The 18,358-nt window shown below is 32.8% G+C and overlaps 2 protein-coding genes across 12 annotated transcripts in view; both read right to left on the bottom strand.

The window, feature by feature from the left end:
* Nucleotides 1-1,690: 1,690 nt before the first annotated feature.
* LOC144849997 (phosphatidylglycerophosphatase and protein-tyrosine phosphatase 1-like) lies at nucleotides 1,691-9,391 on the bottom strand. Of its 2 annotated transcripts, XM_078707148.1 has the most exons (6): nucleotides 9,237-9,391; nucleotides 8,669-8,890; nucleotides 6,667-6,744; nucleotides 5,965-6,156; nucleotides 5,467-5,505; nucleotides 1,691-4,802 (listed from the first exon to the last, which is right to left on the bottom strand). In XM_078707148.1, exons 2-6 carry the CDS (start codon nucleotides 8,807-8,809, stop codon nucleotides 4,557-4,559), a joined length of 696 nt encoding a protein of 231 aa, XP_078563274.1. In that variant the 5' UTR covers nucleotides 8,810-8,890; nucleotides 9,237-9,391; the 3' UTR covers nucleotides 1,691-4,556. The 2 variants fall into 2 exon arrangements, with proteins under 2 accessions (XP_078563274.1, XP_078563275.1); XM_078707149.1 differs by lacking the exon at nucleotides 5,467-5,505 and having other exon boundaries at nucleotides 9,237-9,380.
* Nucleotides 9,392-9,586: 195 nt separating this feature from the next.
* LOC144850041 (uncharacterized) overlaps nucleotides 9,587-18,358 on the bottom strand; it is a 131,538-nt gene continuing 122,766 nt past the window's right edge. For all 10 annotated transcript variants that reach the window (XM_078707207.1, XM_078707206.1, XM_078707212.1 and 7 more), the window contains 19 exons: nucleotides 18,182-18,275; nucleotides 17,507-17,763; nucleotides 17,295-17,391; nucleotides 17,077-17,168; nucleotides 16,607-16,783; nucleotides 16,302-16,481; nucleotides 16,067-16,157; nucleotides 15,659-15,841; nucleotides 15,417-15,517; nucleotides 14,804-14,992; nucleotides 14,276-14,375; nucleotides 13,875-14,008; nucleotides 13,473-13,524; nucleotides 12,872-13,162; nucleotides 12,568-12,715; nucleotides 12,140-12,305; nucleotides 11,700-11,880; nucleotides 10,099-10,785; nucleotides 9,587-9,655 (listed from right to left, as the gene is read on the bottom strand). In XM_078707207.1, coding sequence (XP_078563333.1) covers nucleotides 10,601-10,785; nucleotides 11,700-11,880; nucleotides 12,140-12,305; nucleotides 12,568-12,715; nucleotides 12,872-13,162; nucleotides 13,473-13,524; nucleotides 13,875-14,008; nucleotides 14,276-14,375; nucleotides 14,804-14,992; nucleotides 15,417-15,517; nucleotides 15,659-15,841; nucleotides 16,067-16,157; nucleotides 16,302-16,481; nucleotides 16,607-16,783; nucleotides 17,077-17,168; nucleotides 17,295-17,391; nucleotides 17,507-17,763; nucleotides 18,182-18,275 — 2,718 coding nt within the window. In that variant the 3' untranslated portion in view covers nucleotides 9,587-9,655; nucleotides 10,099-10,600. The remainder of the gene's footprint in view (nucleotides 9,656-10,098; nucleotides 10,786-11,699; nucleotides 11,881-12,139; nucleotides 12,306-12,567; nucleotides 12,716-12,871; nucleotides 13,163-13,472; nucleotides 13,525-13,874; nucleotides 14,009-14,275; nucleotides 14,376-14,803; nucleotides 14,993-15,416; nucleotides 15,518-15,658; nucleotides 15,842-16,066; nucleotides 16,158-16,301; nucleotides 16,482-16,606; nucleotides 16,784-17,076; nucleotides 17,169-17,294; nucleotides 17,392-17,506; nucleotides 17,764-18,181; nucleotides 18,276-18,358) is intronic.

Raw genomic sequence — 18,358 nt, 5'->3', positions numbered from 1 at the left:
GAAAATTGGCCATATTTGAAAAAATCCCTGTACTATAGTAAAGGGATTTTTTCAAATAATGGCCAAAATATCAAGTTTTTAAAATTCAATTATTATGCCATAAAACTGCTCTATATGATCATATATTGCTTTACCATCATCTTATAGTACCATACACGCCAGTTTTGTCGAAAATAAAAGGATCGAAAATTGGCCATTTTTGAAAAAATCCCTGTACTATAGTAAAGGGATTTTTTCAAAAAATGGGCCAAATATCAAGTTTTTAAAATTCAATTATTATGCCATAAAATTGCTCTATATGATCATATATTGCTTCATCATCATCTTATAGTACCGTAGACACCAGTTTTGTCGAAAAATAAAATGGTGAAAAATTGGCCATTTTTGAAAAAATCCCTGTACTATAGTAAAGGGATTTTTTCAAATAATGGCCAAAATATCAAGTTTTTAAAATTCAATTATTATGCGATAAAACTGCTCTATATGATCATATATTGCTATATATCATCTTATAGTACTATATACATCAGTTTTGTAGAAATAAAAGGGTGGAAAATTGCCCATATTTGAAAAAAATCCCTGTACTATAGTAAAGGGATTTTTTCAAATAATGGCCAAAATATCAAGTTTTTAAAATTCAATTATTATGCCATAAAACTGCTCTATATGATCATATATTGCTTTACCATCATCTTATAGTACCATACACGCCAGTTTTGTCGAAAATAAAAGGATCGAAAATTGGCCATTTTTGAAAAAATCCCTGTACTATAGTAAAGGGATTTTTTCAAAAAATGGGCCAAATATCAAGTTTTTAAAATTCAATTATTATGCCATAAAATTGCTCTATATGATCATATATTGCTTCATCATCATCTTATAGTACCGTAGACACCAGTTTTGTCGAAAAATAAAATGGTGAAAAATTGGCCATTTTTGAAAAAATCCCTGTACTATAGTAAAGGGATTTTTTCAAATAATGGCCAAAATATCAAGTTTTTAAAATTCAATTATTATGCGATAAAACTGCTCTATATGATCATATATTGCTATATATCATCTTATAGTACTATATACATCAGTTTTGTAGAAAAAAAAGGGTCGAAAATTGGCCATTTTTAAAAGTGCGTATTTCTTTGAAAAATGGCAAAATTTCGACCTTTTTATTTTTTGAAATAAATGGTTACTATAGGTCTATAAGATGATAATAAAGCAATATATGCGCATATATTGCAACATTATTGCATAATAATAGTAGTTTAAAAAGTGCGTATTTTGGCAATTTTGTGAAATATAATATTTTCTATTTTTTTCTGACATAACTGGTTACTATGACTCTATAAGATTATGCTAATGCACTATATGCACATATATGGCAATATTATTATATAGAAAGATATTTTGGCAATTTTTTAAATTTGGCAATTTTTCGACATAATTGGTTACTATATGATAATTTTAATTATCATATAGTAACATATGATAATTTTAATTATCATATAGTAACATGCGCAGAACACATTATATGATTCTACGCATGTCAATTATGATATAGTAACCATATCAAAAAATAAGTGTCGAAATGTTGCTATTTTCGAAACATTCCCATACGCAACTTTTTGAAATAACGTACTGTCATATGACACCATAAAAATAGTAATAACATATTAGGCCTATACATATAGCAATATGAAATGAAATGAAAAATGCATGTACAGCATTGTATTTGGATCTTAAAGGTCTACCTACAGTATATTTTGCGTAATTTTTTCGAGACATACACCATTTACAAAAAGATATTTATATTCATTTTATCGTTAAAAAACTGTTTAGAAAACAGTACATTCTGATATATTATTATAGTATAATAAATAGTTCCCCGTCACCAATTATACACGTCAGGTGAAAATTGCATTTCACAATGTTGTTTTTATATTCTCAAATTGCAACAAAAACACAATTTTCCTAACCCAGACTTTTAATAAATACATTCTGAATGAAATATACAAATAACTCACCGAGTGTTTTTATATGACACTCAAGTATATCTTCGTCATTTGTTAAAAGGTTGAGGGTGTGTCACGTGGTATTCAATAAATACACCAATTAACACCATGCAAAATCAAGCATACCTTTCTTGTTATATACAAGTACAAATATGTACCTTCAAATGACAAGAATCTACATTAAGCTCTGTCTACACTATCAAACTAGTTTGACAAAAAAAAAGTGTGGTGCCCAAATATGGTAGTGATATTCCAAAATATGGTAGTGATCATCATGTCCATATATAGGCACATCCCATTTTTTGTCACATGTTTGGCAGTGTAGACAGAGCTTTAGATGTTATATAACAACAGTGGATGAATCCTCATGAAAAAAAACACATTATGTTTTGTTACTTATAATGTCCTTTTGAAAGTTTATAATTTATTTAACAAAGAAATTATTACTTAGTAGTTTTTTTTTACTTTTTACAAAAGGTTGTTATCCAATTTAGTTGCATGCCTACTGTACCATACTGTATTATCTATCTATGGGGTATGGTAGCCATTTTTCAGTAGAATACACATGAAGTGGCTGCAAGCAGAAGACGCAACACAGTACCATATTTCCCAACAACATTCCATTAGGTCTAGTAAAAATACAGTAACGTTTAAAGTAATTTGTGTTTTTTATATATATATATAAAATGCACTAAAATTTACATATTCTAATTAGTGTGGAATGCATAACGAACATATGTTGTTATATGAATAATCTATAATAATGCAATTATTATATTACTTATGCATTAAATGCGTTAACTCCTTAAAACTAACATATCAAGGCATATTAATTTGAATGTCTGTGACAATTAACCAACCTCAATTATTTCAGTGTAATATTAGATATATAGAAGTCAGTGGAATGTGGAAGCCTGGGTATCAGGGGGAAGGCACTCCCTTGCTAACTTGTTCAGAATACTACCGCTACCAAAACTCGCTTCTAATGCGCTCAACACTTTAATCTACAAAAATAGTGTTTAATTTTATTCAATACAAATAAATTTCAAGGTGTAGTTTTTTCACAAAGTAATTTTATCAGTAAATAGATTCCGAACATTATTATCTGTATAGTAATCACATTAACTAACAGCAGTACAAACCTATATTTAGGATGTATCAGTTAACACTGGGGTATGTGCCCATCCTGGTGCATATGGCCACACCCTGGGGTATAACTGCACCCCGAGTTATAACCACACCCGGAGTTATACACTCAACCCTTAATAAGCTCACCCACGGTGACCTTGGGATGAGCCAATAATACCATGGCACCCGCCGTTAAATCTGATCTTATAATATATGATAAAGAGAGTGCGTTTATAATCATGTCAGTAATTGTACAATACATCATTTTTTTAAATAAAATAAATTTAAAAAATACAATTTATAACAAAAAAATGTATTTAAATACTCTTTATAAAAACATACTCAAATTAACTATTGGAAAACAATAAAAGACAAAGAAGAAGACATTTTTGCAAAGTAGTCCTGGGAGCATAAAAGTCCATGAGCTTAGCTTTGAGCTAATACACCTTTACACAACAGTGGAGTATTCACCATTAACAGTAACTGTAATATTATAACATATCATTGAACTTTTATACAAAAATTACAATATATTGAAAATGCCAATATTTTGTGCAAAAATTTAAAAATTTAGAGTATTTAATATCTTTAAAAAACAAAATTTAATACAATGTTCTGATGTCACTCTCAGTAAAAATATCTTAAAATTTAAAACCATGTTTCATTACTACTAAAATCTATTACAGTATTAGTATGTGTTTTCGATGAAAACAATTCCTTACAAATAAAGTGCCAATTACTAGGTTTTTGAGGAACAATAACAAATTTAGTTTCATGAGAACAGAGTTTAATAGAAGTGAACTTAGTGTATGTATATTAAAAAGTCCTATGTATGCAACTTTAAACCCGAAAAAGATAAAAACTGACTTAAAACTAATCCCAATTCATGTTATGGCCATCAAAACTAATTCCCATTCATGTATAGCCATCAATCAAAACAGCTTGTTTCAAAACAATCAATCAGCCCTGGTTAATGAATATTGAATGATATTCAGTAGGATTAGTGAAGAATGATTTTCAAAAATAGTAATTCTAATATTTAAATTTGAAATTTAAAACTGTAATAGCAGTTTCTGTACATGATAGTGCACTATATAGTAATGAAGACAATTGTCATTACAAATCATCATTTTAAACCAATTTGTAAGAAAATAAAATACTACTAACACATTTGAAGTAAAAAAAAAAGCTTTATTCCTGCAAAACGAATTTGCTAGGAAATAGCTTTACTAATAATTTCAAGCTGATTCATGCTAGAGTGCAGCATCTATCTTTTTTGGCATAGTGCGAATATCTGTACATATAAACCCAGTGGCAGATCCAAGCTTAATTTGATGTCCTATCTTTTGCATTATAATTTGCCAAATTTAGGTTGCCGTCCCCCTGTCCCCTTGGATCTGCCCCTAAAACCAACGATACCAACTAGGACTTTACACTGTCCTGGTTAATGACATAGGTACTTCTCTCTTCGTCATCCTTCACAGAACTTCGATTTTTTAGCAGTTTTTGCTTTTTCTTCTCCCTCTCTTCTTCTGTCATTTTTCGGAAAGGTTTGATGTGTTTGTCGAAGTATCGGTACATGGCACGGAAATGATGTTCCTTCAAAATGATGTGGGGGCGCTTTGCAATGACAAAATTTTGAGCATCTTGAGGAGTCCACAGGTTGATCTAAGAAAATAATAAGCGTTAGTTTACATGACGTAAATCTTACTTTCCCGTTATTCTTCTTGCTATACGTTTTTGTTTGAAAAAACTAATTTTCCTTTAATTATTGTTATGGTGCACATGCTGTTAAATCAATATAATTGCAATAGTCATAATGAATATATTAATATATTAAAATAAAAGCAAACATAATTCTTTTGTGTTTTTCAATATTTGTACAGTGGATTGAGAACATATTTATAATGCGCTATATTGTATATTAAGAATTAACTGATATATTATATTTTAGATTTGAAAAATAGTGATGTATCATCAGCGTAGAGGAACCTAGTAGATGCTGCTACTAAACTGGAATCAAAAGGATGTTTAAATAAAACTTCTTGTTTTTAAAATTAAACTATTTGTAAACATGATTTGACATTTGATGTTGTGGTATGAATGTGGTCTATGATCATGTTATGACAAACATAGGAACATTATTGTTAGGTAATAATTCATAATTAACATTTAAAAAAACAAATAATCACCATGCCATTTTTAAAATTGTACAAATAAAGATAAAAATCATAAACGTTAGTTGAAAAACAAAATTAAATAAACAATGAATTAATTGAAGATGGCAAGATATGGTAGTCAAATGGATGCACCAGTGATATCATTCTCGTACCTGTCCATTACTGTTAAACGTGGCATTTGTTGCTGCTAACTGAAATAAAACACCTACAGTCAATTAATCTAGTGAAGAATGAGTTCCAGCTACTGTACAGTATGCAGGCTCTTCAACTTTACACTAACCTTTAATCTTGCCTATTTATTTAGAGATAATTACATGTGATTACTTTGAATGGAACAGATTATGGACCAGGTAGAACAAGGGCAGTTAAAACAACAGACAGATCTGGATTGGAAGATGTGGTCGCCTACTCTCCCTTACGATTATTGTTCATGTTTTTTAGGAGAGTGGGAAGGGAAGTGAGTGGAGAGATTGAGTGGGATGGGGAGTGATTATGGTGGAGAGTGTGTGGGGTGGGGATAGAGTGGGAAGAATTGTGGGTTGGGAATCCTCTATGACCTTTTCGAACATCCTGGATCTTATTTCTGGGATCACAAATAAATACATTTTTTACAGTTAGTGGTCCTTCACCAGATGAAAATGTTTAGTTACCTTCATCAAATAACAGCATACGAGTGTAGCACTGCGTGTACGACCCGCTTTACAATGTACGTAGACAGATTCATCACGTTCAGCATGTTTCTCAATAAATTCCACCCCCTCTTCCAGAAATTCCATGCTAGGGGCTTCTGTAAAATCTACGGTTGGTAGGTGCATTTGGGCTACTCCAAGCATTTTCCATTCCTAAACACAAATAAAAAAAATGTACAAAAACAAACAGGACAGATTTTCAGCAAATCCAAATATAGTATATGGCATTTTGAATGCTATCATACAAACAAATCTTGTTTATGAAGAGTTAATTGTGTCCCCGATTAAATAAGTGCCACACTTCTCACACTCTTTCAATGGGAGAATGTCACCTAGATTCCATTATGGGGAAAAACTACTAAAAGCAATATCCATAAAAGCTCAACTTTAAATATCTAAAGCTCTGTCTACACTATCAAAGTTTAGGTGACAACAAAAATGTGATGTGCCCGTATATGGACATGATGATGTCATATCACTACCATATTTAGGTATATCACTACCATATTTGGGTATATCACTACCATATTTGGGCACATCACACTTTTTTTTGTCAAACTAGTTTGATAGTGTAGACAGAGCTTTATATAATTACTAATAATCTTTTAATTCGAAAACTCCTTAAGAGGCATGACATTGGAATTTAGTTTAAATGTTACTTACATCAGCAGTTGGAGCATATCTTAATTCATAAGATTCATTCATTGTTATAACCCCTTTCACACCTTCCTCTTTTACAAGCTGAAAAGAAAATTCAATTCTGAATTGAGCGATAATTCATTCATTCACCTTTTTATTTCGGAATACCATAATTACACAATATATCAATAGAAAAAAAAGAAGCTTAATCTAAGAAATCATTGTACAGATAAAGAAAGTTTGAGGTTGTAGATAAGTAGAAAAGGTTTTCAAAATGAAAAATATTAAAATAGCCAAGCATAATAATATAATTTTGGAGGGTTGAACAATGTTCAAAATGGTTATACAGTACAATAGTAGATTGGATCAATATACAGTATAGTCTTTCCAAATATATGTTTACTTTTATCCCTGGTCTTTCATTTCTTCAGTTCATAAACTTTATTACACATTTCTAGAGACTACTATCTTCCCTGTAATAATAAGACATTGCTACTTGTAGTATAATAAAAATGAATACTAAAAGTCAAAATAAATACACTTCTATTGTATAGAATACCACAGGTTCAGAATTTATTGAGGATTCCAAGAGTCCAATAATTTAAAGGGTTCAGGATCCGATTATTTTCAAGTATTTTCAACAGGGTATTTTAAATAATCACCCAAATACAAAGAATAATTGTTAAGGAATTTATTACACAATGAAAGGCACAAAGTCAAATCATGGATCTATAAATTATTAATTTATATAGGTCCATAGTCAAATTTTAGAGTGTATGACCTGGGTCAAATCATACATAAACAATTTCCCCACTGATCCATCCACCATAAGCCCCACTTACAGTACAGTAGGCCTACAAACATGGATGTTAATTTCCTACACTTAAAACATATTGTTTATTCTTCCTTTGTTTATATTATGATTTACAGTACACGGACTGTAAATTTCTACATTTTTCATGGGGAAAACAAACATTGTTTGTTTCAGTCATGTTATTTCTTTTTTCAGTGCTATTATTTTACTATAAGAAGGTAAACTTCCCTAAAAAATCTACAATTATGCAGTCTTTTCAGTTTTGTATAATTCTACATAACTAATACTATAGTCCCTTTTGGTAATTGTTCCGTTCCAGTGAGCTTTTATAAAGAACATCTTAACATTGTCAGCGCTCACAATGGGTAGGGCATGCTAGTATAAAGAATACAAACACAGTCCAATAGTTTGCTAGACTGCTTACTAAAACAACATGCCATTATATACAGTAGTTTAAATAGCAGACTTCTGTATACTTAACTCAGTGATCCATAACATCTAGTTGACATCCCAGTTTTCAAGCCTTTTTAATTATTAGGTATGCTAACAATTAATTAGTGATCATTTCATGCACACAACAAATAACACAACAAATAACACAACAATAACTCTATATTATAGACTTCCTCTTTTTTAAATGAAGAATTAGAATAATTTTGCAATATAAAATTTGATATTTACTCATTCAACTACTGTAACAGTATTTACTCATTCAACTACTGTAACAGTATTATATTATACTATCTTCCTATATACTAAGTTAAGTCTCATTTTAGAGACTTAGGGAGTACAGTAGTGGCGAGATACAACCGAATTACCTTACAACCCACCTGGCATTTGGTTTGGATTGAACCCTGGACCTTGAGATTAGAACGCAACATGTATAGAGCTAATAATTTATGCTATTAAAACTATGTACCACAAACTTTTGAGTTACTAATTATTATGAGACTATTCATGTCAAATTTGTTTTACTTGGGGACATTCATAGTGAATGAGATACGAAAAATGACCAAATTTGTTGGTTAAAACATATATTTCCCCTTGTTTGCATTATGGGATATTGTTCCCTGAATATGGGTGTCCCAAAGGAGGGGTCTACTGTATATGACTACAGTACCATAGAGGGTAAAGGTCATACAAGATGCGAGTGTCACAGATGATGATGCAGAAGGAATGGGAAAGTTTGTTATATTTTTATTTATACCTTACCTTATTGGCATCACTCTCAAATGGTAAAGCACCTAATATCACAGCTTCTGTTATCCGATCATACCATCGCCGTGAAGAGATTTTACTCATTAAAACATTGTAAAAAAGCGTTGGGTAGAAAAGTGATCTTGCAACCGGCATTTTGACGTGATTTCCTTCTGTGTTATTGTTTGATTACATATGTTCGTGATCAGTTTACGCTTACTAAATGAAAAAAAAAATCTGAAAAATAAAGGTTTTTGAGATTTCCAAAAATGTAAATCTAAAAATACCGTATTTCTACAATCTACCATTATTAATAATATTATATTAAAAACATAATATATCATAATATAGGCCTAGTATTGCAATATCTTATTAGGCCGCGACTACCCACTCCCCCTTCTATCTGCTAAAATCACTACCTGAGGTGTGTTGCAGTGCTCCTGGCCTAGCCTACAGTACCCGCCTGAGCCTAGCCTAGCTAGATAGGGCCTAGCTTTCCAAAGGCAGTATTATAGCCTGGCTGGATACTTAATATCAACCAGCAGCTCTTTAATTAAAACCACAATTCATGAACGTAACATACCAGTCTAATAAATCATTTCCTACTGTGTGTGTTGTATAATAATAAGGTATTTAACTAAACAAAAATCACCCAGCCCACAACAGAATGAGTCATCTCGCTAGCTGTTTTCGTTCGCTCGAATCACTCCTCTCCACACAAGTTCTTCAGGATACTGCCCTCTGTAGTTTAATTGAACATTGAACGTTTTGTCTTTTCCCCGCCCCCGGTGTCACACCAAATTTGATTTCATTCCAAAATTAAGTTTCGCACCTAGTTTCTAGTATTTAAAATTTAAGTTTCACTGCCAAAACTGTAGCAATCGTTAAATGTATTGTAACTTTATAACTTGAATTATCTTGGAGAAGGGGGTTCCACAAATCAATTTGCCACAAAAATGGGATTACCTTTGTACCTAATTATCATGTATCTTCTTCAAGTTACTTCACCACTTCCCAATAGGGTGTCACGAAACCTAAGATCACGAAACATAAGACCCAAGACCTAAGATTACAATAGTTCTCTTTCGCACCTGTCTTATATTTTAACTCTAAATTTATTAATCAACTTTATCCTGAATACCACACCTTAGAATTAAATGAAGAAGAATCAATAAAATAACAATAAATTCTTTAAATAAATTGATGATTTTACAGACGCGAAAATATTTTATTTCTGTTTGTGATAAGTATTTAATTACATTTATGGTAAAAAGCATTAATAAATTAAACCTACTATGTTTAAAATTGTGTATAGATAACAATTGTCGTATTGTTTTTAAGCTGTCAAATATCTTAGAATTTGTAATCATAGGTCTTGGGTCTTAGGCTTCGTGATCTTAGGTCTTAGGGGGTCTTAGCTTTCATGATCTTAGGTTTTGTGACACCCCTTCCCAATAACACGCAAAAGAAACAAAATCATTTCATAAAATACAATAACCGATTTAATTACTAAACCCTGATTTTTTTAACAGCTTAAATTGTCAGAACCTTTTTTTAGTGATAATACAAAACACATTTTTTTATTGATAAAAATTGAATTTTCAATTCACTTTCAATCATGCATTAACATTTTATTAATTAAATACACTAACCCACACCTGTTCACCATTATTTATAACAGATTTCCAATTTATTTATTCGAATAAATACATAACATTTCAGAAACCAACTTAAAATATATCACCTATATATAACAGAAGGACTACTACTATATTACAATTCTAAATTTTGTTAAAACACATGATAGAATTAAATTTTTTGTAAGAAAAGGCCGAGGAGTAGGCCTACAAACAATGACTTAAAAAACACACTGATTTGTTTTGTTAAAAATCATTTTTACAGTTTAAGGGGAAATTATTATTATTGTTTCGGAAATATTATTAATATTTATATTACAGGACAATCATATTTATTAATACATGTGGAGTTATGAAGTAACATTCCAGCCGAACAAACACATCCTGGAACACACTTTTGATGTATACAGCTATCAGCAATATTTGGATTTTCACAAGTTGATTGACAAGGAGAAGCACATTCATCGTAATGCATACCTTCAGGACATGATATTGCTATAAATAAAAACAAATGATTAATTATACAATAATTAATTACAAAGAAATCACCACACAAACACACCACAAATAACATAATATTTGTATTGAATTGTGATTGTTATCTAACAAACACACAGAGTATGTACAAAGTGTGTATGTTGATGATCTTTCTATCTAAGAAATTCATAATTTATTTCCTATCCTTCTCAAAGAGGGAAATCTTTTAAAGCTCTGTCTCTGTCAAATTTTATGTGACAAAAAAAAAATGTGGACATGATGATGTCAAATCACTACCATTTCAGCATATCACTACCATATTTGGGCACATCACACTTTTTTTTGTCGTCAAACTAGTTTGATAGTGTAGACAAAGCTTTAGACAAACATAAACCAAGACACTCTACATAAATATACAGCAGCCTCAAACATTTTTGGTGGCGCTGTCCTTTCAAGTGACGCTTGTACACAGTTGAGAGCTCTCAAATATCTGTTTGTAGTGATCGTTTATCTGATTTCTATCAAAGTTTCTCTGTTTTGTGCTGTCTGTGGAAATCTGTAACATGTGGTGGGATACGTTTTATGTATCTATTTTATGTTGTTATTTATTTCATTGGAATTTCTCTGTATGCTCTTTGTATCTTTTGATGTGTTTTTTCATTATCATGTTTTTTGATGTTTTTTTTTATAATTTTAAGAGCTTTTTCTGTGTACAAACTTCAAGTTTTAAATATTTTATATATTTGACAATAAATGCTGTGCAAGCAGCGCATTCATTCATTCACTGATCATCTGATGGGATTTGAACCCATGACCTTGGATAAATGATTACATAACAATAACATGTCAATTGAATAGATAAGAAGATGCAAAAATAAACACAAGTGTATATACAAATCCCTATATAAACTTTATATTTTAAAATGACTTACTACACAGATCTGTTGATCTCCAGTTTAATACAACACCCTTTCTATGTGCTTCATGGGCATAGACTTCTAAAATATCACACAAGCACATTTCTTGTGTTGGACAGGCACACATATCATTTAAACAGGCATTGAAATACGGATCTGGATCAATTATTGCGTGTGCTGGTTTAAATAATTCACCCTGTGAAAATTAATTATAAGAGTATTAAAACAAAGGAAGAATACTAGGAATGGTAAACTGTAGGTAACATAAGGACTTTTTTGAAATAATAATAATAATATTTATTCGGCATGTCATGAAGTACAACCTTGCCAGGAGCAAGCAATAGGCATAGGCCTTGCTCTTGCTCTAACGTTAACAGTACTATCATTTATAAAAAAAGTTATCAAATTAGTTAGCAAGTTAGCAATTCAATTAACCATGTGTTAACATATATTACCTTGAGAATACTACACTCAGTACGAGCTTTCATCTCGACGTGTCCTGTTGCTTTGGCACATGACTCCAACTTGTCATCTTCCCGAATCAAGCACTCAGGCGACTCTCCAACAATGAACGTGTTCTCGAAATTAGATTCTGTTTCCGTCAAAGTTCCATTCACACTCCTGTGGTAAGAATAAGAATCTATGACTATACACTCCCCTATGTTGGTAAAGATTGAACCTTTAAATCATGCTTAGCATCAACATGAATACCAATCTTAAGCTCTGTCTACACTGTGATATGCCCAAATATGGTAGTGATATGACATCATCATGTCCACATATGGGCACATCACATTTTCCTCACATAAACTTTGATAGTGTAGACAGAGCTTTAGCACCAACATGAATACCAAGGCAGAGTGACAGATGTGTAAGAACCTACCTAAAATCATCACTAGGATCATTGTTGTAATTTCCACATAATCCACAGAGTTGATCTTTCCATGACATGTCAACTGACACCTCTGCCATGTGACGGCCATCCCATGAAAGAGTGATGCCCAGGCTGGAGTGTACAACCACCAATAAACCTACAAATAGTAAATGTAGTGGTGACAGACAAGATTAGGGTAACAATTCTGACAATAAATGCTAATTATGATGATAAAGATAATGATACTGGATGACAAGGGTGATAAATCATTGCATCGCCAAATTAGTTTTCACTAAATTAAATTCATACTCACCTAATTTTTGAATACTGAAATATGGTTCATCAACATATGGCAAAGTTATTAGACTCTTATCCAGGTGTACTTCCATGTCAGGGAGTAAATCAACAGTCTTATTAAACAACTGGAAGGAGACTAGTTGAGTTCTTGATACTGATGAAGATACTTTACCATGCACAATCACCTCAAAAGTATTATCTACACAGTCTTTGGCGAGGGTATATGTGCATGGGCCTTGGAAGGTAAGGAATTGGCCATCAAATGTTCTGTAATGAGGGTCACCAAACACAGTGCAAGTTGCCATTTCTGAATGAAATAAAAGTATTGATTGAAAATTCAAGTAATATAAAAAACCACACTATTTAAATGAGACCATTGACAGCGGCGTAACGGCTATGATCGCTTACTGGCTAAACCCAGGAGCCCCTGAGTATATGGGGCCCCTGAGGAAAAAACAGGCATTAAAATATGTCGAAAAAGGCTAAAAAACACCCGAGGCCTCCAGTGTTGAAGAGTCACTTAGAGTTCCTAAACCAGGGGCCTCATGTCTCTACGTTACGCCACTGACCATTGAGTATTAAAATGAATGAATTATCATTAAGGTGTGTAGACTTACTTGGTGCACATTGATGACAGCATCCGTCCTCTGGTAACATGAGCTCCTCGTCCTTAAGAAAAAAAAAATTGTTCATCAACTACAATCTGCTATACAGTGTATCATATATCACAAATTACTATTCTAAAATAACTACTGTCATGGACAGTGTCAATGGCATGGTCAATCAGGCATGTAATTTATTATTTTCTATCGGCTCAGAGGACTACTTTAGGCGCACGATCGAAAGTGCCTACAGACAACTATAAATTGCATGCACAGTTGACCATGCTGATAGCCTCATCCAACATACTAATCTACTGGCTGTTACTCAAAGGATTATGTTAACCAACTGATAAACCATTATTCAAAAGAAGAGGAGATTAGTGAGGTGGGGTATTTTAGACAAATTATTTAACTTACAGCTGAACAAGCTGTTACTGGACATGGTAACAGCGTACAGTTAACAGCGCCATCTATGCAGACACATTGTTCACACCCTGTCTGCCAGACTGCATCAGGAGCATAAAACCTATTTGCATGTGAACATGTTCCATCTAAAATAAATTTAAAAAATTACAATTATTATTATATGAGATGATGATTATTAAAAGGCTGTGTAAATAAACACCAAAAATAACACTATTTGATATTCTGTCTACACTATCTAGTTTGACAAAAAAAAGTGTGATATGCCTAAATATGGTAGTGATGACATTATCCATATTTTGGCAAACCACATTTTTGGTCACATAAATGTTGATAGTGTAGCTAGAGCTTGAGTAGCGATCATTTTCTAGTGTGCAAGCAAGAGAGGATTTTACCAAGGCATCTAGAGCAACATTCTCCTTCCAGTGTGTATTGTTCTTCCTCATCACAACCTGGAATGGTGCACTGGGTTCTGGAGCATGTTATGTTTCCTTCCTGCAAAAGAACAAAATAATAGATTAGTAGGTAAAGTAGGTTAATATTGTATAGTGCTTTATCAAAGATTCATAAATGCACTTTATATATACAAAGCACAATGGACTAGATAATGATACATATAACTTGTGTCTCCTAAGTGTCCCTATTCGTTTCGTTTATTTTCCACTCATTTAAATGCATTAAAACAAACATACGTGTACAGAGTATAATATATGAGTGGGAGGAGGTAACAGTAAGTTCATTGAACTTTAAGTCGTGAAAATGTTGCCACTAAATAATCCTCATTCATCTGTCTACAATGGGGTGGGGGATACTTAATTCTTGATAATATTGTCAATATAGTTTATTAGAGGATTTTTTTAGAGATCCTGTTTTATTTTTCTCCTCTATGGTTTATCTATATACCAATGATAAAATACACTTACATTACAGACACAGGTTGTACACACATCAGCAATAGGTTTTACATATTCCTGATCTCGCAGCACTTTGTTCTCAAATATACAACTTGCCATATCACAGCTTGGACAGCACTGGTCAGGCAAGGTAATCTGGTGTTCTACTGGACAATCGAGTTCTTGACATTCGTTTGCTTCGCATCTTAAACTACCTCTCTGTAGATAATATCAAAATTTATTCATTTAGTGCATTTTCAGATCCATTCCAAAAGGCTTTGTCTAAAGCATCTTGTGTATATGAATATATATAAAGTACATAAATTACTGGTGTCTGTAACACAAAGTCAACTGAAGTCAGTCAATGGCAGCCTGATGTACTCAATAATGAGGAAGACAAGTAACAAGTGTGTTAGTCTGTAGCCACATATTGCAACATATTGTGATATACAGTTAACTCTCCCAATACCCAACACCTTTGGGCTGACCAAATATGTCTGGTTTTCCAGAAAGTATGATATTCGGAACATGTTTTTAATGGTAAAAATGAATTTGGGACCTTTTGAACCTTGAGGAAAGTCTGGTATTGGGAGAGTTTCTGGTTTTCAGAGAGTTCGTTATTTAGGGAGTCAACTGTACTTACAACGCATGTACAAGTTGTACACATATCTTGTTCAAATGTTTGACCATTCTGGTAAAACAATCCATTATCTTCACAGTCGAATGTCCCTAACACCTGTGTTCCTAAAAAATGAATTTAAATTCAGTTATAATTTTTAAATGCACAATGAGAACCTTGTAGACATTCAGAAATAACTTTTGAATCTTTAAAAAATATAAAATATATGTTTAAATTATAGAATGTAAATACCATTCTGTACTTACCTGGACACATTGGACAACAAGATGCTCTCTCTACGATCACTTCCTCTGGTGAACAGGCTATGGCTGGGCACACGATAGGAAGGCACTCCATGGCACCATCCTGACACAAACATTCCATACAGTCTGTGTTGTTAGGCTTAAACACCACATCCTCTTGATAAACAACACCATCATGTTCACAGCCTACAGAAAGGAGCATATACAAACTTTAAACAGTGTTATATTGGAAATTAATAAATTCATAAATGATGAAGATGAGGAAATCTGTGAGAATAATATTACTTCTCCAACCCATGTCTTATGTTATATCTTCTTTCATAAGTGTGTCAACATGCATAAAAGATCAATATCAAATTATGTGTATCTCAACTTTTGTTCCCTAACATTATCAAATTGGTTTCCACTCACCATCACATACTGGACAGCATTGACCATCTTCCGGTAAAGCATTTCCACACTGGAACGGACATTGCTGCTGTTTACAAATTGTTTCTCCATCCTAGTAATAAAAAAATAAAATACCAAATGAAACCTACTTATAATATACTTGTATAACATTAGCGAGCACAATGTCTCATAAAGGCAGTTAGTGTCACTAGTTGTAGCATAGTTGAAGCCGTATAAAGAAAAACTAAAAACTTACGACACAAATGCATGTTGTACACGGATCATCAGTCTTTGCCCATGTTTGTCCATGCGTGTATTCATTTCCTCCAGTATCTGTACATATTGGACATTGGTGGCAGCATTTTCCTGGAAGTTGAACAGTTACCGAGCAGCTAATTTCAGGGCATGTCTGCAAACTGCATTCAACATTGCCATCCTAGATAATAAAACAGTATGATTGTGAATATATTTTAAACTGCAGAAGTTCAAAATGTTGTTTAATTGTACTATAGTCATTCAAAAATGTTCATTCTTAACATTTAGTTTGTCTTAAGTACTTACCTGACAAACACACTCTGCGCATGGATCTGATTGTGGGGTAAAAGCCTCATTGTTGTCATACATCATATTTTCAAACATGCACATAGTGCAGTCAAGACAGCATTGACCTTCGACCTTTACACCGTTGGAACAAACTGGTTGTGGACATGGGATTGGTAAGCAGCTGATTATTGTATCCTATGTAATATAAGATGGTGTTTAAGTATGTTACAAAACATTAGGAATAACGAAGGAATGGAGAACTGTGGAACAAGGTAGGGTATAAGATGTGTGGACTGCAACCAAAAACAGGGAAGTGTGGATGACAGAAGAACTAGGTATTCTCCAGGAGGAGAGAAGGAATTAATATGATAGTGGCCACTAAAAACATTTATGGCAGTATATAAACTAACTAGCAAGTAATATATGTATAATTAAGGAATACTAAACTAGATCTACCATGGTATACAGAACATAGAAAATACACATACCAGGCAAGTGCATTCAATGCAGGAGTCTTCAGGTGTTGTCCAGGACTCTCCAGCTGTCACTTCTGTGCCATCTTCTAGTAAACATTGTGATTCTACAAAAATGGAAAAAAGGTAGAAATTTTCACCCAAGCAGGCTCATGGCTAGTAAAAGCATATTAAAGTTAAGTTTTCTTGCACAGATTGGATTACAATCAAGAACAAATAAGCTGTAGACTTACCAGCACAACGAGGGCAGCATTCACCTTGTATCGTCGTTGTGACTTGACAATTCAATACTGGGCACCGTTCTCTTTCCAAGCATGTGACTGTTCCTTTCTGTAGAAAATCAATCAGAATTTGATAATAGTAAAAACTGCCAGTTTGAAGGGGTAAAATTGCATACATATATTTATTAACAAAAATGTGAACTAAATTGATGAGTGAAACTTACATTACAACTACACGTTCTACAAGCATCCAATGTGGGGTTAAATATTGAACCATCTTCTATAACCTGTCCTTTGTACAGACAATCCTGGCATATAGGGCAGCATTCGCCCTTTGGTTGATAAGGATGGGAACAAATGGTATTGCAACTGATTGGTTCGCACACAGAATCTCCATCTAAGCAGATACACTGGTCACAATGTTCAAACACAGATCGGAATTGGTCACCTGTGTGATAGCCTCTTCCAAAGTACAAACAACCTTCATAAAAAGCAAATAATAAAGTGATCCAACCAATATACACATCCAGCAGCAAATCTACAGTTACAGTATTATACTATAATATCATTGTTATAACAGAAAACAATTAGTTTGAGTTTACAAATCTAGCACTAGTCAGGATTGAACCAAGACATTCGGATTGGAAGGCAAGCATTTTAACCACCAAGTTACAGTCCCATTACTTTTTGTAATCATGTTATCGTTATCATGACCCTAGCACATTTTTGGAGGAAAACTGCATCTGAATTGTATCCAAGATTTGGCTGCAGTAGTCCATAATGAATTCCTGGTAAGGGATCGGCTGATGCGTAGTATATGCAATTCCTAGAATTCTTCTTTTATATGGCTGTTAATAATTAGTTAATTATAATATTATAAAACGTATATAGGAACATACCATTACAGACAGGGCAGCATTCACCTTCTATTTGTACAGGATTATCGCAGGAAATATCACACTGTTGCTTGTTACACTGAATACTGGTGTCATTCTGAAAGAAAGAAGTTGTAAGACAATTATAGAAGACAATATCAAAGTGGAGGTGTAGCTTGGTGGTTAACATGCTTGCCTTCT

This window comes from Antedon bifida, chromosome 8 (assembly GCF_963402885.1).
Source record: "Antedon bifida chromosome 8, ecAntBifi1.1, whole genome shotgun sequence".
Lineage (NCBI taxonomy): Eukaryota > Metazoa > Echinodermata > Crinoidea > Comatulida > Antedonidae > Antedon > Antedon bifida.
The sequence above is the reverse complement of the archived record's forward strand: the minus strand, read 5'-3'. Positions and strand labels throughout refer to the sequence as shown.